This window comes from Rhinoraja longicauda, chromosome 10 (assembly GCF_053455715.1).
Source record: "Rhinoraja longicauda isolate Sanriku21f chromosome 10, sRhiLon1.1, whole genome shotgun sequence".
Taxonomy (NCBI): domain Eukaryota; kingdom Metazoa; phylum Chordata; class Chondrichthyes; order Rajiformes; family Arhynchobatidae; genus Rhinoraja; species Rhinoraja longicauda.
Window position 1 is genome coordinate 10,640,980 of NC_135962.1, and position 27,301 is coordinate 10,668,280.

Here is a 27,301-nt window from a genome sequence, read left to right on the forward strand (position 1 = left end):
CTGCACTTGTAGGAAGCTGCAGCTTTGCCTTTTTCTTTACATATAATGAGAGAGGAGGGTATTTAGCCCTTCAAGTCCATGCAAATGCCTATCAGAACAATTTATTTCCCTATACACCTGCACCTATATAATGCATGCCCATCGTCTTCACTTTGTCATTTTTTTTCATTAATCTACACCAAAGGGCAATTTGCAGATCAATTTTGGGGTGTAGGAAGAAATCAGAGCTCTTAGGGAAACCCACATAACCCGAGAGAATGTGCAAACTCCGCATCGACATCACTGAGGTGAAGTAATGTAAGAAAATAACTGCAGATGCTGGTACAAATCGAAGGTATTTATTCACAAAATGCTGGAGTAACTCAGCAGGTCAGGCAGCATCTCAGGAGAGAAGGAATGGGTGACGTTTCAGGTCGAGACCCTTCTTCAGACGCTGGGAGATGGCAGGGCTAACTGCTGTAGCAGTGCATTTGTTTCTCTGGAGCCATCTTTTGTTTTAATGCATAGTTCATTACCACCCCATGTTAACTTGCATTAAGAAATCCTTTCTGTCTTACACCCTGTCATATTGCTTCCTTGTACATCTGCATCCTTGTCCTTGCTGCTTCTGCGTTTGTTAACTGGTTATTGATCAGTTGGGGAGGTCGTCCAGAGGAATGGAAGAACTAAATGAGTTTGGGCCAAAGAGGTGCCCTCTGAATGGTATTTCTTTCTGCCATGGTGTGTCCAGGTTAATAGCCTCCCAGAGTGTTGGGGTTGGGGGGAAAACCCCTGATAGGAGACTGCAGCCAGTGCTTTGAGGGACACAGACCTCTAATTAAGAGAGTCACTGAGATGGTGGCATTCAGGAAAGAAAGAGCCGGGGAGGGAGAGGTGAGATAATTTAATCACAATCTTTAGAGGAAGCAAATCGCCTACTTCTATCCAAGAGCCAGCCTCTCCCATTCAGTGTTCCCAATCGTTCTGGCAACTGCTAGATTAAATGTGCTGGGGCGTCGTGATACAAATATAAAACATCACAGCCCTGGAACTTTGGCCCACAATGTCTGCGTCAAACAAGGATGCTGTTAAACTAACCCCCTCTGCCTGCACGTGATCCATATACCCCCCATTCCTTGTATATCAATGTGCCTTTCCCATAGCTTCCTAAACACCGCTGTTGTATCTACCTCCATCACTACCCCGAGCAGCGCGTTTCAGGAATCCATCACTCTGTGTAAAAAAAACTTGCCCTGCACATCTCCTTTAAAATAACTTCCGTACTCTTATACTCGTGTTGAAGATATGTTGAAGAAGTGGCTCAGCTTTCTAGACCAGTAGACTTGAATGATATTTAATCCTGAATAAAACTGACAGTAGCCAATGTTGGGGGAATCCAGAACAAGGGGCCACAGTTTAAGAATAAGGGGTAGGCCATTTAGAACGGAGATGAGGAAAAACTTTTTCAGTCAGAGAGTTGTGAATCTGTGGAATTCTCTGCCTCAGAAGGCAGTGGAGGCCAATTCTCTGAATGGATTCAAGAGAGAGCTAGATAGAGCTCTTAAGGATAGCGGAGTCAGGGGGTATGGGGAGAAGGCAGGATCGGGGTACTGATTGAGAATGATCAGTCATGATCACATTGAATGGCGGTGCTGGCTCGAAGGGCCGAATGGCCTCCTCCTGCACCTATTGTCTATTGTCTATAGCTGTGTACACGATTGACTGTTAACCATTCCCATGTTATATTCTTGTCCCCCACCTGATGAATCATGAATAAGGAGAAACCAAGGCAGAAAATGCTGAATCAAAACCAATAACAATGTTTCTGGTCATCACAGATGTTGTCTGAATGGATATGTTTCTAACATTTGATTACATTTTTTTCCCAGACAAGCAACATCTAGCAAATGAAGAGATCCGCTTGGTTTGCCTGGATCAGCAGAGGCGAGAGCTGGGGACACAGACTGACGTGGCATCGTTTGCTGAGTGTGGAGTCCAGATCTCCCCGCAAATTGAAGAGATTCCTTTAATCGAGCAGGACCGAAAGCGATTGGTGCAGCTGGAGCTTCTGCAAAGGCACTCGTTGAGGAAAGCTGAGCGAAGTATCCGCAAGAAGAGAGTCAAGTATCAGCTGGAGAGAATCGCTGAGAAGCACAAGCTTTTAGAGGCAAAGACAAAATTGCGACACCTGGAAGCTGCAAGTTTACTCAGCAGGAAGCAATGTGGACAATCGACAGTGGACAAAGCCAGCACCCTACAAACTGGCATGAATCCTAAATTGGCAAGGTGGAACAAATCATTCCCTCCAAGCTCCTTACCCACGAGAAGTCGTTCATCATCCATTCCCTTTCTCACGAGGAGGCATTCAGATTCAAGTGATCGGGTATCACACCTGTACCCACTTTATGCACCATTTTACAGGTACGCTTTCATCGTATGGTCAATTGTTTTGTTTGCAGCTTGTGAGTAGAGAACTACTTAATAGGATTTCATATTGGTCAGCCTTCTGTTTTGTAACAAGCACACGGTCTTTTATTCAATCAAAGTACATTTAAGAAGTAAAAAAATGCAATTAAAGCAGACTAGATCTATATCCTCACCATCAGGTCACGAGAAATTGTTTTACTATCATTCAGCAGAATTGGAAGCTCACAGTAACTTTCCCAACATCAGGCATCTCAACGTGCTTTACAGTTTGTGAAGTACTTTTAAAGATGTTTACCTTGATGTCCATGTCCATGAAGGCCACAGCCCATTTGCACGCAGCAAGCTGTGAGATAATAATTAGGAACCTGTTTGTGATGTTGTCTCAGGGATGAACATTGGCCTGGTCAGAGGGATGTGGGAATTTATTTTGCATCCTCCTGCACCTTCAGTTTGATGTCTCACCTGAAGAAAGGCACCTCCAGTCCTGCAGAAATGGCTGTGGCTGCGTGGCACAGAGTTTTATGTGCAAGTCTCTGAGAGGGACCGAAACCAACAACTGCCCCAGTGGCAACACTGAGCTCTCATGACCCCTATAAGAATGTCAAGTGGCAGTTCTGAGAAACACCGGGGCTAAGTATCTTTTTTTTTAAAGCATATATATAATCAACCTAAACTGACTGAATCACAAGACTACGGGAAATTAAAGGATTTCATTTTTTTTAAATAAGTTTGACTTACTAACAATTTTAATTCCATTTAATATTTCCCAATGATTTTTTGCAGTGATTTCCTGAAGACAAAAAGTTTGGCTACCTCAACTCAAATGAAGAAGATTCACCGCAAAGCACAGAAATCTCTTTCCGTGGGATCTTTACCCAAAATGGCATTCCGCATAACAAGGAAGAAAGCTTTAAAAGGGGGCAGCAAAATAATTTCACCTGTTTGGAACCAATTACAACAGAAATGCAAAGGTGTTGAGCACGAGGACGTCAGAACTGTAAAGCAGTCAAGAACAATTGAACTCGGCAGTGACCAGCCAGAGGTCCAAGCCAGTATTGTCTCCGAGACTAAGATGCAAATATCATACTTGATGGCATGTTCAGTAGATGGCCAAAGAATCTCAGATAAGATGCTTGGATTAACAGATGAGGATGTGAAGAAGGATGCATCATGGAAATGTGCACTTGAGAGCACAGGCAATAGTTCATCACCCACAACCGTGTGCAATAGGACACCAGCCAAGCAGTTGTTAAGGACTAAAAGTTTCTGTGCAGTGAACGAGGGCCAGCATCTCATCCAGGGGTCTTCAACGGTCGACCTTGCCCATCATTGGGAAAATGTGCCTCTCCTTTGCAATGCAAGGAAGTGGAATAGCACTGAAATACTGAATGCCAATGTCACAGCGTTTTCTGATGATTCACCAAGGGACTGGTTGGGAGAGGAAGAGCCGTCGGACAATGATAGCTTGTACTCTGTGGACTCGCTCTCAGCCGCGTATGCAAACGCTATAACAGAGCAGTTACAGAAAGAGGAAAGAGAGGAACAGCAATCCAAACAGCAGGCGAACTGTAGTGAAAGTGATGATAGTGAAATGTCCCAGGATTCACTGGCAGACAGGGATGTACACTCAGGTGATGCATTCCATGGCACTGCACACTGTGCTGGGGCTCCCTTATCTCACATAAAGACAACAAGCCACACACTTGCAAGCAGAGGGAAAAGTATTTCTGTGGACAGCCTCACTGATATGGGCGAAGCTGGTGTTCTTTCCGCGATGGATTCACCTGGGTTAACAGCTTCTGACGAAATGCCCGCAGAGAGATACTGGAATCTACCCTGGAGTGAAGTTGATGGAAAAGAAATCTATCAGTATAATGAAATGCTGATTGAAGAGAAGGACAGTGTTGGGGCTCTGACATTAAAAGAGCAGAGTTTTAATTTGGGCAGTAACACAAAGTTGAAGGTCATCACCTTTGATAACAATGCATATTTGGAAAATTTGATACCTCATAGAAATTACACGGATCCTCTGATCTTGGCAGGTGCTTGGTCATCCTGTGAGTCTGATTCCAAGACTAATGCAGAGACAGTTTCATCTGATGATGCTTCAGTTCTGGCAGTCTCATCCGTTAAAACTGATTGCTTTGGAAAAGCAGGTACTGAATTAATGAAAGCATCCGAAGCAAGTCAGATCCCTTCTGCATTTAATTTTGATCTATTCCAGCCGAATGTGGTGCATAATTTGCACAAGCCAATTGTACCTGCAACTTGTAGAGAGAATCATGCACCATGGGATGAGAACAATCAAGGCATGTTGGATAGGGAAGAGGATTCAGCACAAACGCAGGAAATCTACCTCAGTCCATCTGCAACTGTTGGAGTAACAGTGCACAATGCACCACGTACTGATCATAACATGGCTTATGTTACTGGAGTGTTTTCAACTGCAGAAATGAAAACCAAACATTTATTGACAAGTATTTCAGCAGGAATATCCGATACATCAGGCAGTGTATATTCTGCACAACACACCAGTTCACTAATGGAATCTGAAGAATTTACACTGTCTTCCACAGGCACCAGTTTGAAACCTAAAACCTTTTGTACAAATGCTGATATTGACATGAAGGGTGCTGATTCAGATTTGGAGGTAACAGAAAGACAATGCAAGATTACAGAACCAGAAGGAAGCTGCAGACTATCCCAACACAATCAGCTGAGAGACAGTGACTATCACAAAAATGATCAAATACATGCCAGTGCCTTAGAGGTGAATGCAGCCAAGCTCAATACCTCATGCAACTTTGGGAAGAAATCCTTTTCTGACACTGAACAATTTATTTTGCCTAGAGAAAAGTTACATTGCCATAGGCAATCTAACAATGAGACTGAATCGCATCTAGTTGCTAAACCTTTATTACTGCAACTTGACCCCATAATGTTTGAAAAATATGCAACAAATGCGGAAAAATACCCAGGCACCCAAAGAATATCTTCCAATGATAGATTGTCTTCTTTTACTGGAGAAAATAATGACATAGACAATAGTTTGTCTGTAGAGAAAGAGATTCTGGCACCGTTAACACAAAATACGACCAAATCTGTCTTGGGAAGTGTGGGGCAAGACAAGGGTTGTGATAGCATTCACTCAATTTCAATAAAGAATGGAATGTATCAAACAGAAAAATCCTCGTCAGAACATGAAGCTCGAAAACATTTTGTAATGTGGCATCATCCGGTTGCAGGATGCACTGCAACTAAAGGCAGCGAAGGGTATCCATTTACCAATTTCATAATGGAGCAACAGTCTGTTGGTCAAACAAATCTTGTGATGAATGATGACAAATATACTTCAACAGATGCTTTCATGTGCAGCCAAATGGATTCCGAAACCAAGTTCAGTGAACTCAGCAGTCTCGATGCGCATTTGTGCTTGAAGGATAACACAGTTTGTTCTGAAGTTGCCCAGTTAAGAACCAGTGATTCACAGGTCCAAAGTGTAATGTCTAGCACTTTACCTGATGAAAAGGAAGACTTTGTATTGAAAGACCAAACTACTGAGAATGCACTGAGTGCTGTTTTAAACAATCCTGGCATTGAAGACTGTTTGAACAATGCAAACACACCGTTTTTTTGTGGTCCACAGGAGCGGAAACCCATCTTACCCAGAGAAGAAGCCAATATTTTAAATTTGCCTGTTTCTGGACAAAATGCTGCCAGTTCTGTTAGTAAGCAGCCTGCAGAAGGTGCTGTTGAAAGCGGGATTTGGAATAGATTTCATCAGGATTCTAATACTGAGGCAAACTCAAACAAAAAACATACAAACAAACTCAACTTTCCTGATGCATCTGTTTCAAGGGGTCACCTCCTACAGACCTTTATCAAAAAGACTGAACAGATTAAGAAGCGAGGTGAGAGTGGGTTTGAAATATTATTGTGCTCCAACACACAAAGAGGTGCAGTGACAAACGACATAGTGCATCGGCTGGAATTAGTCAATCCACTGGTAACCAGACTTGGATTCCAAACTGAAATTGACAGATCTACTTCTAATAAGGAACAAGATATTGACCAAAATAATATTGCTACTGAGTTAAGATTAACAGAAACCAACAGAAGTGCAGAAAGGTTCATAGATGATAATGTCTCTTGTCCTGTGTCTTTCCCATGTGGGTTTGAAGACTCTGGCACATTTTGTGTAGGCAAAGATAATGCTAGTCCAGCAAAAAGTATCAAGATGAAAAATAAAGCCCCTCCAGGAGGCATCTCTAAAATTGATCCCTGTCATCCCCTCGGCTTGATAGAAAGATCATTACCTGTGGAGAGTGCTGAAGGTACATCTAAAATTGCTTCTAGTCTTTCTGAAGAATTAATGGAAAGTTCAGTAACTGTGAGAAACATTGGATTTTATAAGGTGTCGAAAAAACGTGAGGTCACCATTGAAGAGCAAACTGATTGCGATGGACCTTCCACAAATGCTGCTCAGAGAATCAGTGGTGGAAGTGGAGAAATGCTTGATGGAGATGTTGAATGTGATCAGAAGGAAACTACTTGTGCAGAATTAATCGAAAGGGATAACGTAGCATGTGACTGTCCAGAGCAGAACAAATCAAACAAGAACAGTGTTGTGAATGGTGGAGCAGTGCAGGTTCCCAACAACTCTGGGGCAACGGATTCTCAGAGGACGTTTGTGCAGATCAGAAGATTCAATGTGGCGGAAATGGATGCACATACTGGAACAACTAATGTTGATTTAACAGATATTTGTGCCCTTTCTGGTCTACAGGACATCAGAAGCATGTGTAGAGCTGGTATTGGAAATGAACAAAATGAAATGATAGCCCCTCATCGTGTGCATTGTGAGAAATTGGGCAATGATCCTGCTGACGATTTGAGAGCATTTAAAAAATACACAGAAGTGGAAGGTCAACAGATATCTGAGGACTTCAGTGCTCCCAAGCATTGTGCCAAACAATCTTACATCAAAAATATTATTAAAGAAAATGATTGTACAGTTGGTAGAGCAGCTGCAGAGAGATCTCTGGTGTCTGATTGTATTGGTACCGAGTCCAGCCGCATAGCAGATGGATCCAGGGTACTGTTTAAGAATGAGACCAATGATCCAGGGGGTGAAGCAGAACAGGCCAAGCAAGAGAACTCCAGAGAAGCTCAGAATTTTTTTATGGAAAATGGGGATTATCAAACTCTTCATCTAGAGAAGGTGCAAAGCATAGAAACAGACTCGCATCAGACGCAATCAAAGAGTGGATATGAATCTCACCAGAAAAGCGAATTGATTCAAAAGAGTAACGCAGATAGTGAAATTGAAGGCAAAATTAGCAATACTTCAATACACCACAGAACTGAAACTCTAGATCTTAATCATTTGCCGTTCAAGGTGGTTGACTGTACTGCAGATGGGCGAGAGACCACTGAAACTGTAAGTGCTTCTCCTAGAGAAGTTGTCACTAATATCACTGAATTTGTGGAGGCAATGAATGAAAACTATGATGACATGAAAGACTCAGCTAAAAGTAAAAACTTACAGGAGACCAGAGGTGGAACTGAGCAAAGTGGAAGTCTTTCCCTAATTCACAATGATGGAAGAGCCAAAGTGGTGGCATCTCAGGCAGGGGAAAGATCAACAACATGTGTGAGGACTGACAACAAATCCAAGCCAAATCATTTTCAGCAAAGGCCACCCACAAGCCAAAACCGTTCTCACCAAATGCCACCCCTGAGGTCTGGTGATGGTACTAAAATTACTGATGAAATAATGGACACACGTGTGGTCAATCCTCAATTAAACAAGGACATACCGTGTGAAGAAAAAATGCTGCGTTTCAGCAGGACTGAAACTGGACATTGCAGAAATCCTTGCAAATTTAGTGGAACTTGCACTCTCGCCAATCAGGAAATACTTAACTGCCAGGTTTCTCAAGGCATGGCACAGAGGAGTGAGTTGAAACATATAGATGTGCACACACAGTCCCAACATCTGCAACAGAAAGGTGCCACAGACGGAAGAGATGAATTTGAACATGAAACAGAAGAGCATTCCTCTTCAAAGATTCACAAATCTGTTAAATCATTGAATTTTAATGATGAAGAACACAATTTAACCTCAGAGGAATTACTGGTGATAAAAAGATCAAGCTCAAAAGAGACATTTCAAAAGGTGGAAATGTTTGACTCGATTCTGTGTCAAGAGATCACTGATCAGTGTGAAGCCAGTTTAGTTGCTGCACTGTGGGATAAGGCTGATCATTCATTAGGAGGTCAGGAGCGTTTACAAGTGGCAGAGATAGAGAAGTCTGGAACCATGGATTCAGGAGCATCCCCGGGTAATGGTATACTAGGTGATGCTGGTACTGAATGCAATGTAAACAATGTGACCTCCAATCAGCCTATTGAACGATTTCCTTTGAAGAACCATAGATTGTCTACAAAAACCATTCTTCAGCCAGAGCTGGCTGACAGCAGAGCAATAACTGATGGCTGCGTGTCTTCCAGGGGCAATGTTTTACTGCAGCACAGTGAACAGAGTTCATCACAGCCAATAGGAAAAACCCATAACAAAGCTTCCTACCAGCCAAGTAAGCATGCAGTTGAAACGGAGGGTATAAATAGTGGTGTGGAGGCGCCACAGTCTTGCCGTGTCCCAAGAGCTGGTCCAGAGGTGACTGGAGGAGATTGCCATGTTAACCAACCCACCAGCAGCACAGAAGAGTGTTCAACACCTGTGGGTCCGGTTGATGTGCAGCCAAGTCAGGGTATAGTGTTAAAAGAGGTGATAGGTAAATGTGTGATGTGGTGCCACCCCGATGGAATGAATGCTTCTGATGTGACTCAATTTCAGGCTCAGCAACTGACAACAAAATGGTTTGCTAACTCGAAGCAGGCCGTGCTTAGTCCACAACCGTCAAGGCAGACTGGAACTGAGAAGCTTATACATGCAAAGCAGAAGCCTCCTGCTAAAAATACAACTTCTATAAGTGAAAATATTACAAATTCGGATACGGTAGATGCTATGACATTTCTCAATATTTGCAAAGAACCCATGATTTTACACGATCAGAACGCAGGTAACTTGGCAGCTGGCTTTAATATTGATCCTCCTTCACAAATTTTCAAAGGTGCCTTGGAAACTGACAACACTGCTGTCAAACAAAACACACCGACCACGGGCAACCTACTATCATGGAGTGAAGTGTTGCAAAATCAAACTGAATTTCAAAAAGGTTCTTTGCAAGGTTGGAGTGGAAATCTAATTTCTGAGAAGTCTCAAGCAGCTCTCGGTTCATGCACCCATCAGCGTGAAGAGTTGGATGTGAGCAGGTATTCATCATCCAGAGCAGTCTCATTGAGACATGAAGAAAAGCAGAGCCCAAACAAACGTAGCTTTCATGTCCACAAAGCAACAAGTGAAACTTCCTCGTTAGAAGATGACGGTAATGCTGCCATTGTGCCTAACTCGGCTAGATTAAGCTCCTTAGAAAGTAGGGTGGATGCTGAGCTGTTAAATGCCCACCCTGTGACAAAGAGCCAGGTACTCAATCAGCAAGGGCATCAGCCGTTTGTCCAACAGCAACCTACAGGCACTGCTGGTCTCCCAGCATCTAATCCACGAAAGGCAGAAATAAAATGCCTTGATGACCAGTTCTCTAATGGTGACTCGGTAAATACATCCATTCTGCAAAGTCCCATGAGATCAAATGGTCGCCATAAACAGGCAGAGTTGCATTGCAGAAGGGAAGAGGATAACTCAATGTGTTTGACTGAGAGAGATCCTGTTGGGTCGGAGCTGATTGAGTATTGTCCAAACCTGTGTGCCATGTTCGAAAGTCCATTGGCCATTCATTCAGTTAAATATGGAGAAAAATCTATGACGGCTGAAATTATGTCCCTTTCTCAAACCATCAGCTGCAATACAAACTACAATGATAAAGGTATACTTGACTCAAGAAATGAAGATTTAATTAGGAAGGTAGGAAGTGCCTTTGAAGATTGTGAAGAAGTACAAGCAATGATGAAGAAGGAACTATCTAATTTTAAGGAGGTGTATTCTGCTGCAGATTCCCGTGATAAAGATCAAGGACTCTTAATTGATGTAAATGAGGAAAGCAGGTCAAATTTTGGCACCAGGACACACAAGGACAGATGTATAATGTTGACTCCCTGTGTCCATGAAAACCTTGAACAAAAAAAGCCAGTACTGTTACAACAGACTCAGAATCATAGAATCCAGGAACCCAAACTTAGAAATGAACCTATATTGCAAAGAAAGGATCTGAAGAATGCCTGTGTTACCCTTGAAGTCACTAAAACAGACAACAAAATGTGTTCTCAACTTGATGATGCGCTGGTCACCCAGGCAGATTGCCGTGGGTTGAATGTTGATGTATGTGAACGGGATGCGGATTCATCCGTAGAGTGCACACAGATTGCAGGGTTGGGTTCACAGTCTCATGAAAACAATAGATGTACAGTATCGGATGGAACTTGTCATTCCGTGGATTCCTCAGTGATCTCAGATTCTTGTCACAGTGCTTGTTCTGGATGGTCTTCACTAACTCAAGTCAATGAGCTTGATCCTGAAGGAGCTGGGTCTTCTGGTTCATCAGAGTTATTCGATGATTCAGACACGAGGTGTGCCACACAAATGATGGGTGGGTCAAAGAAGAAATCTCACAAGCTTAAAAGAGTAAAGCCAAAGCCAAATGTAGATGAAACTAAGGATTCATCAAGTTCAGGTGAAGAAATCAACATTGAATTCCTTTCACTTAACAAGCTTAGGAACAGACACTGCAGGAGGGGTATCAATAAATCACACTTGAATGTCTGCAAATGCAAAGATTCAATGAATATCGATCGTGTTAATGTTGGAAGCTGTCTATTAAACTTTAAAACAGAGACCACGGCATCACTATTGAGACAGAGATTCACGCCACCAGTTCTCCAAGTGTCTTCATCCAGTGTTAATCTTGCAATGGAAGATTCTAGTGAACACTGTCTTAATCCAGTATTGATCACTAAACCTTCAGATGGATTAACTCCAAGAGCTGCTTCTCGTGAAATTATGTATCAAGCAAAGGATGTGGACATAAAACATGATGAATCCAAACAGAGTCTTTGGCATAGGATTGTTGGAGAGAGTGTTTCAGGGAGTGCAGATTCACAGAGGGCTGCTTGCACTGAAGTATTTCATTCCCCAGTCACTTTACTTTGTAATCAAGGCCAAAAAAGTCAGTCAGACAAGCAGCAAAATGATGACTGCACCTCACTAACTATTGATAATGGTCTATACAACTTTCCTGAAGGAAAACTCAAAGCCAAGGAATTATCAGAGATTGAACTGAACTTCAGTGAAGAAAATCATCCAATGCACTTTGCTAACGTCCATCAACAATGCAACAGGTCAGGGGGAGCCTTTCGGATGCAGTGTACATTGGGAAATGCGAGCAGTGTGTGTTGGGTTCAGCCGGCAGTAAGTAGTCTGAATAATGTGAGATGTCCCAGAGACAACAATGAATTGAATGTCCAAAGTTGTCACTGTAATTCACATTACTGTGCCAATGTCAGAACAATGTGCAGTACATTAAGCAACATGGATGAGTCCCGAGAGGGTGGTTTGGCAACTATGTACCCTGAGAGTGAAGACCTTGATGGAGATAGGTGTGCAATGTCATGCAGCCCACCAATGGCACCTTCATTCAGCCACGTGTCTCAGTTTCCAAGTTCTAATTCTGAAGTGGGAAACATGAGATTGCAAGTGGATGAAACCTCGTTCCTGCACCCAGGAGACGTGGAAACCTGTGCAAAGTCGCTCTCTAATGAGCCTGTGCAACTCACCCACCACAAAGAAACACAAACATCATGTGAAATGAGACACCAGAAGCTGTCGAGACCTCAGAGGGACCACACCCAAACTCCAACACAGTCGTATGTAAGTCAACAATTTCAGCCAAGGATGGAGAAACTCTCTGTCCATCGTTCAAAGTCTTGCCATAACACTCCAGAGGTATTGGGAAATAGCCAAACAAACCAAGACCAGACAGATGCCGCATTACCCACCAACCAAAACACCAGTAAATTGGGAGCAGTCAGAATGGTGGATGGATATACCCAGACAGCAACTGACGTAGCCACTCAGACAGAAATTATAGAGAAATACAGCCATGAAATTCAAAGTCAAGATGTGCAGAGGCCTCCAGAATTGAATGTTATTGTCAAAGTCATTGGTTCAGACGTCAGTATAAATCATGAACGGGCCAATCTTACACTAATATTACATGATCAAAAGCAGAACTGTAGTGTGCCAGACATTCATGCCCATCACACTGCTCTGAGCCAATCAGTTTGTTGTTGTTCTCCCTCAGAAAATGAAATTCCATCTTTTCGGACCTCAGGTCCTGCCTTGTTACCGTCTCAGAAATTGATAGCAGGCTCTTCACATACTGTTTTGTCCAGCCCAGGTTTGTCACCAATTACAACATCTTCACAGATATCAACGCACAGTGAGCAAGCACAGGGCACAAGCATCGACACTTTGGAAAGCACATCAGAGTGTTCAAAGGTGGAAACAATTGATCCCATGCACTCTGAGGTCAGGGACGTGAAACAGTTTGCTCAAGATCTTGAAGCTGAAGTGTCTACTAATGTAAATCTAGCTGTTCTAGTAGACCGAGCATCATCTCCTATTAAAACAGTGGAAGCTGGACAGGGTAACTACCGATCCCGCAGCAAGTCCGTTCTCTGCCCTCAAGGGGAAGAGGCTTGTGCCGTACAATCCACTGGCTCTGGGTGTAAAAAGCCAAGGCCAGCATCTTGGTTTGGCTTTAACGAGAAACAGCAAAGCAAGATTTGCTTCACGCAAATCAAACCTGTAGCTGAACAAATATTGGAAATAAATGACAAAGGTCCCAAGGTTCATTCAAATGAGTCGAGTAAATTTACAACACAGAGTTTGAAAAAGTCGTTTAAACTAGAAAATAAAGCAGATCTCCAGAGAGATCTATACCCTGAAGTGTCCTCTGTAAGCTCTGGAGCCGCAGAATCTTCCAAAGGTCATTGTGTGAACATTTCCAGTGTTGTGGGCAACTATAATTGGCGGGGTGCAAAAGAATTGACAGGACACGTTTTTGAAGAGTCACCAAGTTGTAAAGAGGGAATTGGACCACACTTGACATTTCAAAAGGTTCATGCACTCTGCACTTCAAACCCAGGAGGAAGAAGGCAGATGAATGCTTTCACTTCTCAGCCATCTTGCCGGCGTAGTCCATTGGTTTCCCTTCCTCCTGCTCAAATCAATGAAAAAACTGCGTGGCCATCTGGAAGAATATTTCACCGATCTCTCAGTGTGCCTTCCAGTCAACATGATCTTTTATCCAAAAATGGGATGGACTTTAAGGAAAAAAAGGCCAGCAAGTTATATAGCCAAATAAGAAAACGGTGTTACCCCATGAATCATGATATTTCTGAGGCTGGTACCTCTATAACGAGTAAAGTAACAAATGAATTTACCACTGAAGATACCCAATCCATTATTTCAAGTGAATGCAACACAGATTTGCTGCTGAATGAGTTTCCTTCCATAACTAGTTGTGACAGTGCACAAGCATCCAATTCTAGAATACAGGCAGTGAGCTGTAGTGGTCCAGAGGACTTACCATTGCACAACAAGTTCCAAAACTGGTCAGGAGTTCACTATGACCCTCCATCAGTGGCAAGTCTGATGAGCTCAGTCACCTGTTCACACCGGCAGACTGAGCAAGAGCAAAAGCAAGCCAGCAGTGACATTACAGAAACAACGGGCCTCACGCCAGAGGATTGCGAGGGAAGGCGGAAGGAAATTGAAAGCTTGCGCCAAGAACGTGCTCAGATCCTGTCGGGATTAAACCTGGAATTAAACCAGCACCAGTTGACGGTAGAGCTGGCTGAAGCAAAGCTGAACTACGGCCTTGGAGAAACGGATGCTTTGTTAAGGATACTCCAGAGTGGAACAGCAGAGGACCACAACGTTGGCATCAGGCAGCTACTTTATGACAGGTGAGTGAAGGAAGTAGTTCAACAGCTGAAGAATCTGTGGTGTGATTAGAAATTGAGTCGGGTGTCACCCAGAGCCAATTAATCAGAGACCTGCTGCTGGCCAGCTTGGCTTCATAATTGACTCCCAGATAGGTTTTGGATACCCACACCATTATTAAAACTATATGTTCCTGCTTCTATAACATTCGCTCGATCTTGTTTAATTTTTTGTGCCACTGAAATCTTTATTACTTCTGGACTTGACCATTCCATGCATTCCTCTTTGGCCTCACTCGTGTGTAGTCTATGGATTTATGTGAGGCAGAAGAGCATATGGTCCAAACATCACAGCAACAGACAGCAGCAAACTCTTTTTATTCCCTGTGTAATAAAATAACTGCAGATCCTGGTACAAATCAATGGTATTTATTTCACAACATGCTGGAGTAACTCAGCAGGTCAGGCAGCATCTCAGGAGAGAAGGAATGGGTGACGTTTCGGGTCGAGATCCTTCTTCAGACGCAGGTCTGAAGAAGGGTCTCGACCCGAAACGTCACCCATTCCTTCTCTCCTGAGATGCTGCCTGACCTGCTGAGTTACTCCAGCATTTTGTGAAATAAATACCTTCTTTTTAATCCCTTCTGCTTTCTCTCTTTATAACAAAAGCCCTCCAATCCTGGTAATGCCTTCATGAATCTTTTCTGCTCACTTTCCAGTTTAATGACATCCTTCCTAAAAATGTGTACCCAGAATCCTGTATTCGGTACTCTGACCGATGAAGGCATGCATGCCAAACGCTGCCTTCTGCACCCTGTCTGACCTGTGCCTCCACTTTCAGGGAACTGGGCCTCTGTACCCCTAGGAGACCAGAGGGTACAGATTCCCGCTTGCTGTACTATGAACTTAGATCACTGTAAACAGCACAATGATATCACCTGTTAATCCTTTCTCCTGCTTATCTCATTTTCTTACACTTATTTTTCTGACGGCTCTGTTTGAGGATGTTGTTTCTCAATCTCCAAATCGGCACTAAAACGAGCAAGGTATTTCTATATCCTTTGTAATCATGCTAAACTCCAAGTTGCTGCAGCGACAGAGAGTGGCTGTCACCATGGAGCCTCCTGTTTAAATGCCTCTGGCCAGAGAGGTTTTGTTCATGACCAAAGGCATCGATCTAAGTAAATGTTGGGCTAGTTACTAATTAGGTACTCGTTAACTCTGCTGAAAGAACAACTGTATTATTCACTTCATGTGCATTAATGTTTATTCTGATCCACTAAAAAGCTGGAAACTGATTTATATTAATTATTTTCTTGAACATTGTAAAAGACACATGAAAACCATAGAACTCCTGAGGCAGGAGAGAGATGAGAAGATGCAGAAGTTCAGGAGGACCCGTAGCCTGAGTCCACAGAAACACTTGACCTTGCAGCACCAAAAACATCCAGCCGCATTGAATCATGAACAAGATCTGCCGAGCAAACGGCGGACGTATCTCCAGCGGTTACGTCAGGACATGGTGGAGAACACACGGTAAGTGGGTCACATCATGGAATTGTTCTGCATGTACTGTTCAGTGTCTCTGGGGTAAAGTGTCTTACATTGACTATACCCAGAACATCCATTCAAGCTTTCACATCTACTTGTGTGTAATAGAATCGATTGCTAAATCTTTGGAGCACACCAGAGGATGATTAATAAAGTAAAATGGAAAGTAGAATTTATAAGGATGCATAAGGTATGAAATCCAGGATTTTATGCCAAACTTTGCATATGGTCAGGGTATTAAGTATAAAAGTCAGGAAGGCGTTTTGCAGCTTTATAAAGCTTTGATAAGGCCACATTTGGAGTGGCCTGTGCAATTCTGGTCAGTCCATCACAGTGGCTTTGGAGACGGGGCAGAGAAGATAACCAGGATGCTGCTTGGATTAGAGGTTATTAGCAAGAAGGAGAGGTTGGACAAAGTTGGATTGTTTTCTTTGGCGTGTTGGAGCCTGAGGGCGACCTGTCAAAACTATAAACAGTTATGAGGGATGCAGATCGGATGGGAATGTCAAAGAATAGAGGGCATAGGTTTAAGGTGAAGGAGGGAGGTTTGAAAGGAAATTGACTGGGTAAACTTATTACACAGAGTGGTAAGTTCTGGGAACATGCTGCCATGAGGTGGTGAAAGCAAATATGATAGCATTGTTAAAGAGGCATTTAGATAGGCTGACAAACAAATGGAATAAAGAATACGGACTACGCGACCTATTCAGACTCTGCTCATAATGTGACCTCCATTCCATGTTAAATTCCTCTGCATCCAACTTGCAGAATTCTGCTGTGAATCATCATGAGATATTCTGCTTTCTCTGGGTCGATATACACACAACTCATTGGTATTTCCTGCAATCAACTTTCTTCCCTTCAACCAATAGCCAGCTTTGGAAACATCAAAACTAAGTAAATACACTGCTGAGCAAGTTTGTGGATAACACACAATTTGGAGAGAGGAGGGTTGTCAAAAGATACAGCAGGATATAGACCAGTTGAAAATTTGGGTGGAGAAATGGCAGATGGTGTTCAACCTGGACGAGTGTGAGGTGGTGCATTTTGGGGGGAAGAGGGTCAAATACAAGATGAAAGCATACAGTGACTGGCAAAAGCATTGGGAGTGTTGAGAAACAGAAGGATCATGGGGTGCAAGTCCACTGCTCCCTGACAATGATTCCCTTCATCAGTTCGGGCATAGAGTACAAAAGACAGGGAAGGCATGGTCCAGCTGCAGACAACTTTGCTGAGGTCACAGTTGGAGTATCGTGCGGAGCTTTGGTCGCTGAATTCCAGAAACGATGTGGAGGCTTTGGAGAGGGTGAAGAGGTTGCTGCCTGGCGGGGTCGAGGTTGATGGTGAACTGATACTCAGCAGGTCAGGCAGCATTGGTGGAGAGAGGGGCGGAGGTTGATGGTGAACTGATACTCAGCAGGTCAGGCAGCATTGGTGGAGAGAGGGGCGGCTAATGTTTTAAATTGACCTTGCTCTTTGGCTCTGTGTCTCTCACGGTGCCTGTTCAGGGGAGTCTTTGCAACACCTCACTTTTGTGCATCAATTCTGCTCACCCCTGGTTTCAGCCTGTCTGCACCGTCTCGTTCTCGGTGACTGTCCTTGTGGTGGGGCTTCCTCTAAGCCTCTCAACCTGGCTTTCTATGAAAGCTGCTGCATATTCATCTCCCTGCCTGTGCTTCCTAATATTACAGCATGTCAAAGTGCCAAGTAAATATCCAACAATTAAATATTCGCTGGGACCATCATAGTATTTAGTATCATGGGGACAGAGGCAAAGATCATGAGGCAACTGTTCATAGAACAGTACACAGCATAGGAATGGGCCCGTCTGCCCACAGTGATTATGCTGAACATGATGCCTGGCTGAACTGATCTGATCGGCCTGCACATGAACCATGTTCCTCTATTCACTGCATATCCATGAGTAAATCTAAAAGCCTCCCAATTGCCATTGTAGTATCTGCCCCTCACCATCCCTCGCAATGCGTTCTAGGCCCCCACTACCCTCAGTGTAAAAATAAAACTTGCCCCACACATCTCCATTAAACTTTCCCACTCTCACCTCTAGTGTTGGACATTTCCACCCTGGGGAAAAAGGTTCTGGCCGTCTACCCTATCTTTGCCTTTTAGAATTTTATATAATTCCATCAAGTCTCCCCTCAAACTCGGACATTCCAGTGTAAAACATCCAAGTCTATCCAATCTCTCCCTGTATCTGAAACCCTCTAATCCAGGCAGCATTCTGGTAAACCTCCTCAGCACCCTCTCCAAAACTTCCACACCTTTCCTCTAATGAGGCGACCAGAACTGCGCGCAGTGCTCCAAAATCCTATAGAGCTGGATCATGATTTCCTGACTCTTTTATTCAATGCCTCTAACAATGAAGGGAAGAATACCGTATGCCTCTTTCCCACCCTATCAACTTATAATGCCACCTTTAGTGAGCTATGAACTTGGACTCCAAGATCCCTCTGCACATCAGTGCTGTTAAGGGTCTTGTCATTACTGTATACTCTGTCCTTACATTCACCCTCCCAAAGTGCAACACCTCACACTTGCTCAGGTTAAACTCCATCTGCCATTTCTCCGTCCATTCCTGAAGATGGTGTACAACCTGCTGTATCTGCTGCTTTCAAGAGAGAGCTGGATAGAGCTCTTAAGGATAGCGGAGTGAGGGGGTATGGGGAGAAGGCAGGAACGGGGTACTGATTGAGAGTGATCAGCCATGATCGCATTGAATGGCGGTGCTGGCTCGAAGGGCTGAATGGCCTACTCCTGCACCTATTGTCTATTGTCTATAATGACGGTCCTCAAATTTTGGTATCATCAGTAAATTTACTCACCAACCCATCTACATTTACGTCTAAGGTATTTATTTCACAAAATGCTGGAGTAACTCAGCAGGGCAGGCAGCATCTGAGGAGAGAAGGAATGGGTGATGTTTCGGGTCGAGACCCTTCTTCAGACTGAAGAAGGGTCTCGACCCGAAACGTCACCCATTCCTTCTCTCCTGAGATGCTGCCTGTCCTGCTGAGTTACTCCAGCATTTTGTGAAATAAATACCTTCGATTTGTACCAGCATCTGCAGTTATTTTCTTACATTGACATCTAGGTCATTTATATATACCACAAAAACAGTTCCTAGACAGTTCCTAGATTGATTTCCAGCAATCAATTAGTTCTTTTCTGATTCATCTTTGTAGCCTTTTCTTTAGCACCATTAGTTTTTAGAGAGTTGAACTGTTACTGAACCTCTGGGTTAATTGGCTAAAGCGAGAGGTTAATGTTTGTTGTATCATGCAGGACTCGTGCAGTCGTGAAGGCCCCGCTGGAAACTCCTTCCGAGATAGAGTCTCTGCTTCGAGATTATCAGAAGGCTCGTGAAGAAACTAAAGCAGAAATAGCAAAGGCAAGAGACAAATTACGTGCGAGGGCTGAAAAGGAGAAATGCCGTTTACAGCAGGAAATGATCTTACAATTGTTGAAGGTAACTTTCAGAGATATGAAACATTATTGAGCATAATAATGAGGGAATAATGCAAAACAGTGTGTTATTAGGCATTTTTATAATTGAGTCTGGAACTTTGAAAATTTGAACTTTGGGTGTTTGGGGAAAAAAAGGGTTTAGTTTAATCTTGGAAATATTGTTAAAGTAGTACCATTAAAGAAAATATTCAAGCAAGACAGTGCCAGGATGTCAGGGGTTATGGGGGGGAAGGCTGGACAATGGGTGGGGAGGGAGGGATAGATCAGCCATGATTGAATGGTAGAGGAGATTACATGGGCCGAAGGGCCTTATTCTGCTGCTATCACTTATGACCAAACACATTATGTAAGCAAATTATGTGGTTTTAAAGATTCAATTAGAGAAAATGAGTTTGTAACATTGTTAATTATTTGATGTAGAAAATAAAAGATCAAATTTGGAATTGTTCCAATTCCAAATGAAGGTAATTTCAGGCTTGTCTGGAAGTGACATGGGAGCCTTGCCCCGTCACTCACTTTCCTAACCACTGGGGTAAAGACAGGGTGTGGGAACACGTTTGTGGGCAATACTTGAGAGAGTTTCTTTTTAAACAATCTGCAGCTTGCTTGGAGAAGGAATGTGTTTTGCAAGTATTCGGTTGCTCTGAATATTGGGCTTTGTTTGTTATAACTTCCCTCTCAGGAGGAAGAGCAGATGAGGAAGTTGGCGAACAGCAGTCTGCGCACCGGCTCCAATCTCAGCCTGTCGTCCAATCCCACATCTGGCTACAGCAGCAGCAACACGGCTTCCCCTGCCATCAACCCCCAGACCAAGGTGAGAACACACTCCCTGTGACAAGAACTCAACTTTCTCAATCTTGTGTAGGTGCTGTGGATCAACGCCCATTACTGGTTCATCCTCTGGACCTGAGAACCCCGGCACCTCGGTGAACAGTCTGTAATCAATACAACAGCTGAAAGGAGGACAGCGACCTCAGTGTGTACCAGAACCTCAAAGCCAATGAGGTGTGATTACCGTGGCTGTTTAGAGAGCATGGTGGCACATGGCAAGATCAGAAACTAGATACTGTATGTAGGAAGAAACTGCAGGTGCTGGTTTAAACCGAAAATAGACACAAAAAGCTGGAGTAACTCAGCGGGTCAGGCAGCATCTCTGGAGAAAAGGAATAGGTGACGTTTTGGGTCGAGACCCTTCTTCAGACTAGACTTCAAACTAGGTCATCTATTTCAATCGTTGTGAAATAAATTTTGGCCAAATGCCCTTGGAGGATCCTTGCATCTATTTAAATTATGCCACATTTTACATCCACCTTAAAGATACTGCAGTAGATACTGCAAAAAATATATCTGATGTTGGAAATATAGATTAGTGTGTTCTTTAAACTACAAAGCGAAAAGTTACACAACACAGAAGTCATGGATTTTGTGTTGGTTTTTTTTTGTGTGTATCAGATGCAACCAGCACATTTGTAAAAGAGCAGCACCTTGTGACTGTGGACAGAACTGAAGGAAGGGTGTTGTGTTTAATTGTTGCAGTTTTTCACAGATGATTGAGTTTTTTGAGAAGGTAACTCTGAAGATTAATGAAGGCATATATGAACTTTAGTAAGGCAAGCTCCTGCATGATAGGCTGGACGGAAAGTTAAGATTCATGGGATCCAAGGTCAACTGGCTAATTGGACCAAAACTGGCTTGGTGATAGGAGGCAGGGGGTAGTGAGTCAGTGTAAGTCAGTTCTGATTGTAAGTCAGTGACCAGTCATGTACTATATGTACTACTTGGGGGATACCCGAACCAGGGGCCACAGGTTAAGAATAAGGGGTAGGCCATTTAGAACAGAGATGAGGAAGAACTTTTTCACTCAGAGAGTTGTGAAGCTGTGGAATTCTCTGCCTCAGAAGGCAGTGGGGGCCAATTCTCTGGATGTTTTCAAGAGAGAGTTAGACAGATATCTTAATGATAGCAGAGTCAGGGGATATAGGGAGAAGGCAGGAACGGGGTACTGATTGTGCATGATCAGCCATGATCACGGTGAATGACGGTGCTGGCTTGAAGGGCCGAATGGCCTACTTCTGCACCTATTGCCTATTGACTGCTACAAGAAGTGGTACAATCAGATACAATCGCTGTTTAAGAGTCATTTGGACAGACATAGAAGAATATGGGCCTAATGCGGGCAAGTGGGTTTAGTGGAGGTGGGCAAGAGGGTCAGCATGGACATGTGGGCTGAAGGGCCCATTTTGGTACTGTACCACTCAACTGTAGTGTGAAACTAAAGCAAATTTGTTTTTATTGCAGTCTCCTTTGAGCCACCCTCTGCAGGTGATGGAAACTTGAAACATTATTTTGGCGGAGTGTTGTGTTTAGAAACTAATAGATTTTAAAAATTAATTCTGGTGTGTGCTGCTGGCAAGGCTATTCTCCACAGACTAACCACGTTGCAGTTTTACATAGCCGTGCAAGTGCGGAGGATTTCACTGAATTGTGACTGTGCCTCAGTCATCGGTAACTCTGTGCGAAAGCCTTTAACTAACGAGGCTGATATGTAAATAATGAGATATTCAGCCTAAAGGAGTTTCACAGGGATCTTAATATCCCTTTACATTAGCCATTCTGTGCAGAAATTTTGATTTCAAATTTCCAGTAACTATCTGGTATAAATTATGTTGTGTAGAGCAAGTTTTTATTGAATAAAATCTACTTAAAAACAGCAGAGCAAAAGCCGTGCAGATCCTGGGATGGCCAACAACATATGCACAGCTTGTGGCAACTCACAGTTTAACGAGACTGAAGTCACTCAACATTTTGATGGTGAGTAACACTGAACATGTTCCCTACATTTCAGCTCATCGAGATCGTGCTGCGCATGTTGTAACTCCTGCTCAGTTCCATTCACCAACATTTCCGCTCCCAGCGATTTACAAGGCCCTGTTTCGAGATGTTCAGGTCCTGCCACGGTCCTTGCGTCCGTGTGAATTTGTGTGCCTTATTTGACTGGTTGAGTTGATTTGAGGATCATTGAAGTCCTTTGATTAAGTAATGTGTTGTGGAATGAAGGGAAATGAGTGGATGTAAGTTTCTGAGAAGGTTGCCAAATCAAACGTTGTTGTGGAAAATAAACCCCCATCTTGTAGCAGGTGATATATTAGAGAGGGATGGCTGTTAAGCAGGGAGCAGGGAGGGGGCATAAATGAGGTAAGCCTTCAATAATCCACTAAACGAAGGTTCAGCATCTGGCTCATTGGATGATGTTTCCTGTTTTACGCTTAACCTCACTGGGAGCCCAATCCCATGCACCTCATAAACACTGATTTATTCACAAAATGCTGGAGTAACTCAGCAGGTCAGGCAGCATCTCGGGAGAGAAGGAATGGGTGACGTTTCGGGTCCAGCATTTTATGAATAAATCGATTTGTACCAGCATCTGCAGTTATTTTCTCATAAACACTGAAGCATGTATTATACTTCTGTATAACAACTGAACAAATAAGTGTCAAGGTATTGGACATAATATCAGTCAGGAGGAATTACCAGTCGGGTACCACCAAAACCCATAAGTTTATTGGAATTTACTGTATTCACTTTTTGCAATGTATATGAATGACTTGGGTGAACCACCAAAAGGTTGGTTGCTATCTTTGCAGAGGCACCAAGTAAATTATGAAGAAGACATAAGGAGGCTAAGGTAGGTTATGTAGGCATCTGATGAAGTACTTCATGGTAGGCTGATCCAGAAGATTTTAGACACATTTGATCCACAGTGACGGAATCCCAGCAAGCTGCAACATCGTGATCCTACCAGTAATCACATCTTCCCCCCCCTCCCCCACCCCTCTCTCCTTTCTGCAGGGACCACACTCAGTGACACCCTGGTTTGCTCGCCCCTCCCTGATCCCTGGCACGTTCTTCTGCAGATGTAGTAGGTCTGACCCCCGTCCCTACATCTCCTCCCTCACCTCCATTCGGGGACCTGAATAGCACTTCCAGATTCACCTGCACCCCTTCCAATCTCGTCTACTGTATTTGGAGCTCTTAATGTGGCCTCCTACATCGGTGAGACCAAGTGCAGACTAGGTGACCAATTTGCCGAGCACTTGCCTTCACCTTTATACCCCTCCACTCACAATCCTGTTGCAAGGGTCTTGACCCAAAATGTTGACTATCCCTCTGTTTCCATAGATACTGCCTGACTTGTTGAGTTCCTCCATAGGGAAAACAGTTTAAAATTCTGTTTAAGACAGAAAAGTGAATTCTCTTCAATGCTGATAAGTCTGGAACTCTAGAGAGGTGGAAGCAGAATATTTGAATATTGTTTAATATTCTTATGGTATGGTTGGTAGTTTCTTGATAATCAAGAAGGCAAAACATTATTGAGCAGAGGATGTCATTGCAGATAGCCACAAAATGCTGGAGTAACTCAGCGGAACAGGCAGCATCTCTGGGGAGAAAGAATGGGTAACATTTCGGGTCAAGACCCTTCTTCAGACTGATGTCAGAGGGGAGGGAGATAGATAGATAAGGAAGTGTGAAGGTGTGAAAACAGTTCAAAGGGAATGGAGATCAAGGAAAATGTAGAATAGATCATTGTTAGCTGGGAGAAGGTAACACCAAACCAAACAGAGATAAAATATAGTCGGAGACATTAAGACTGATCGGAGAACTGGGAAGGGGGAAGGATGGAGAGAGAGGGAAAACAAGGGTTCCTTGAAGTTAGAGAAGTCAATGTTCATACCGCTGGGGTGTAAGCTGCCCAAGCGAAATATGAGTTGCTGTTCCTCCAATTTGCGCTGGGCCTCACTCTGATAATGGAGGAGGCCTAGGCAAGAAAGGTCAGTGTTTCGGAGTTAACGTGTCCAGCAACCGGGAGATCAGGTAGGTTCAGGTGGACTGAGCAGAGGTGTTCAGCAAAACGATCGTCGAGCCTCCGCTTGATCTTACCTATATACAGGAGTCCACACCTGGATACATTAGATGAGGTTGGAGGAGGTGCAAGTGAACCTCTGCCTCACCTGAAAAGACTATCAGGGTCATTGGACCGAGTTGAGGGGGGAGGTATAGGGACAGGTGGTGCATCTCCTGCAGTTGCAGGGGAAAGTACCTGGGGAGGGGGTGGTTTGGGTGGGAAGGGACGAGTTGACCAGGGAGTTGCAGAGGGAAAGCGGAAAGGAGTGGAGATGGGAAGATGTGGTGAGTGGTGGGATCCCGTTGGAGGTGGCGAAAATGTCAGACGATTATGTGCTGTATGCGACGGCTGATGGGGTGGAAGGTGAGGACAAGGGGGACTCTGCCCATTACAACTGGGGGGAGGGGGAGCAAGAGTGGAGCTGAGAGATATTGAGGAGACCCAAGAGAGCCTCGTCTATGATAGAAGAGGGGGACCGCCATTTCCTAAAGAATGAGGACATCTCTGATGTCCTGGTATGGAAAACCTCATCTTGGGCACAGATGTGGCGTGGACGATGGAATTGGGAGGAGGGGATAGAGTCTTTACAGGAAACAGGGTGGGAAGAAGTGTAGTCTATAGCTGAGGGAGTCAGTGGGTTTATAATAGATGTCAGTTGATAGTCGGTCTCCTGCGATGGATACAGTGAGATCAAGAAACGGTAGGGAGATGTCAAAGATGGTCCAAGTGAATTTGAGTGTAGGATGAAAATTAGTAGTAAAGTTAATGATGTCAGTGAGTTCTGCATTGGTGCAGGAGATAGCACTGATGCAGTTGTCAATGTAGCGGGGGTAGAGTTCGAACAGTGATTGTTCGACGTACCCTACAAAGAGGCAGGCATAGCCGGGGCCCATGCGAGTGCCCATAGCTACGCCTTGGATTTGGAGGAAGTGTGAGTTGTTGAGGGTAAGGACCAGTTCTGCTAGGCGGAGGAGTGTATTAGTGGACAGAAATTGGCTGGTTCTGCGGTTGAGGAAGAAACGGAGGACTTTAAGACCTTCCTGATGGGGGAAGTTCATGGGGCCTGGAAAGTGGAAGTCATTGATGAGATGAAGAACGTGTGAGGTGTCTTGGACATAGGTCGGGAGGGATTGGACCTGGGGGGATAGGATGGAGTCGAGATGTGAAAATGAATTCAGTGGGACAGGAACGTGCATTAACAGGGTCTGCCAGGGCAGTTCTGTTTGTGGATTTTGGGGAGAAGATAAAATCAGGCCGGGCAGGGCTAGGGAACGAGAAGGTTGGAGGCTTTGCTTTGTAGGGCAGAGAGCCGGAAGTGATGAAATCTGAAATGGTCTGTAAGATTAGAGTTGAGGTTACAGTCAGATCAAATAAGCTTTTTTGTTTGTGTGGTCAGTTATCTAGCATGTGGCTAACAGGCTTTGTTTGATAGTAGTCTGGTGAAATGCCTTGGCACGTTAGATTTTAATTGGAGCACTAAATATAATAAGGGTTGTTGCGTTGAGTCTGATAGTGCTGCCAGGTCCTCAGGTGACCAGACCTACAATTCTGCACCTCATGAGGTGAGCCACTGTGACTGGGCCTCGATTGGCACAGTGCGAGGTCCAGTCTGGTATATTTAAAAACTTAGCGCCACAGCAAAATGAAAGGAAAAAAATCAAACTCGAAAATTAAAACAGACAGGTATTTAAAAGCATTAAATTAAAGCAAAATAATTTCAGAAATAGCTTGACTTTTGCCACCTCCAATCCCAGCGAAATCGGCGGAGCCCAGATCTTGCCCTGATGTCGTGGATCTGAGCGGCAATTTTCTTTTGGAGTCTGTCACCAGCAACAATTAATGATGCTGCCGTGAAATCACTGGGATGCACACTTGTTCTGACACACCTTTCTGTTATGCCATTATTGTGTGTTTTCCTGACCATGTCTCGCCTTTGATTGTTCCTTGCCATCCCATCTGAAGAGTGGGTTTAGTTCCCAGAAAAAGATAACGTGGTTGGGGATTACAGCAATGAGCTCTTATTTTGTACAGATTGTTGCTATTTTTTCTCTTCTGTTCGTGCCAACTAAACAAATTGGGGTGATTAAATGCAGCATGCAGGCTTTCAAAATCAAGTGATTTTATTATGTGAAGCAGATGATCCAATGTTGTTTAATACAATAAGGTGTGTTATTGACATGCCTTAATAAATCAAGATGGACTTAACTTGCTCTTTATCTAAGCTGAAACTTCCACAGTATGTTCGACAAACAGCTCATACATTTGAATTACATCAGAAACATAGTTTGCAGTATTTTGTACACCCATGGCAATCATTTCAGAGCAATTGAAAGGACACCAATACAAGTTGGTCAAATGCTTTTCTGTGCCCACCAAAATGCTGGTTTTGAAGAGTCCAGATCATAGACCAATGATTGAAATTATGGAAATTATCCCAGTTGATTCAGCAGGTAACTCTGGGATTTTTTGGGGGGGCTTGGGCAAATCTCGTGGACAACCCGGTTCAAAATGGTCGTTCAGTTGAAAAGAATTATATGTATGGTCTAGAAGTGGTCCAGTCACTTCGCCAACTTGTGGAATGCACATTGATTTCCCCAATTTCAGGTGAACTGCTTTCTCATTGTTTCCCATTATATCACATGTCCCAGTCTCAACCTTTTTCATTAAACTGCCTCAGTTGCAATCAGTATTCGTGCTTCTTGTCACCTATAGCAAAACACAAATTGCTGGAAGAACTCAGTGGATCAGGCAGCATCTGTGGGGGCAGAAAAAGATTCAAGGTTTCGTGACCTGATTCTGCCTCAAGACCCAAACCTCTGTCTCCACAGATGCTGCCTGACATGCTGTTTGTCCGGCAGTTTGTTTTTTGCTTTAGATTATAGCATCTGCACTCCCTTGTGGCTCCTTGTTTCCTTTTCACTTCTTCCTCCT

General features: G+C 43.7%; 1 protein-coding gene across 1 annotated transcript in view; it reads left to right on the forward strand.

Annotated features, from left to right (window-relative positions):
• The window catches only part of LOC144597726 (stAR-related lipid transfer protein 9-like), a 172,341-nt gene that overhangs the window by 134,052 nt on the left and 10,988 nt on the right, over positions 1 to 27,301 (forward strand). Inside the window, exons 24-29 of the mRNA XM_078407258.1 lie at positions 1,869 to 2,400; positions 3,190 to 14,454; positions 15,763 to 15,966; positions 19,285 to 19,468; positions 20,150 to 20,281; positions 22,179 to 22,278. Of these exons, the coding sequence (XP_078263384.1) occupies positions 1,869 to 2,400; positions 3,190 to 14,454; positions 15,763 to 15,966; positions 19,285 to 19,468; positions 20,150 to 20,281; positions 22,179 to 22,278 (12,417 nt within the window). The remainder of the gene's footprint in view (positions 1 to 1,868; positions 2,401 to 3,189; positions 14,455 to 15,762; positions 15,967 to 19,284; positions 19,469 to 20,149; positions 20,282 to 22,178; positions 22,279 to 27,301) is intronic.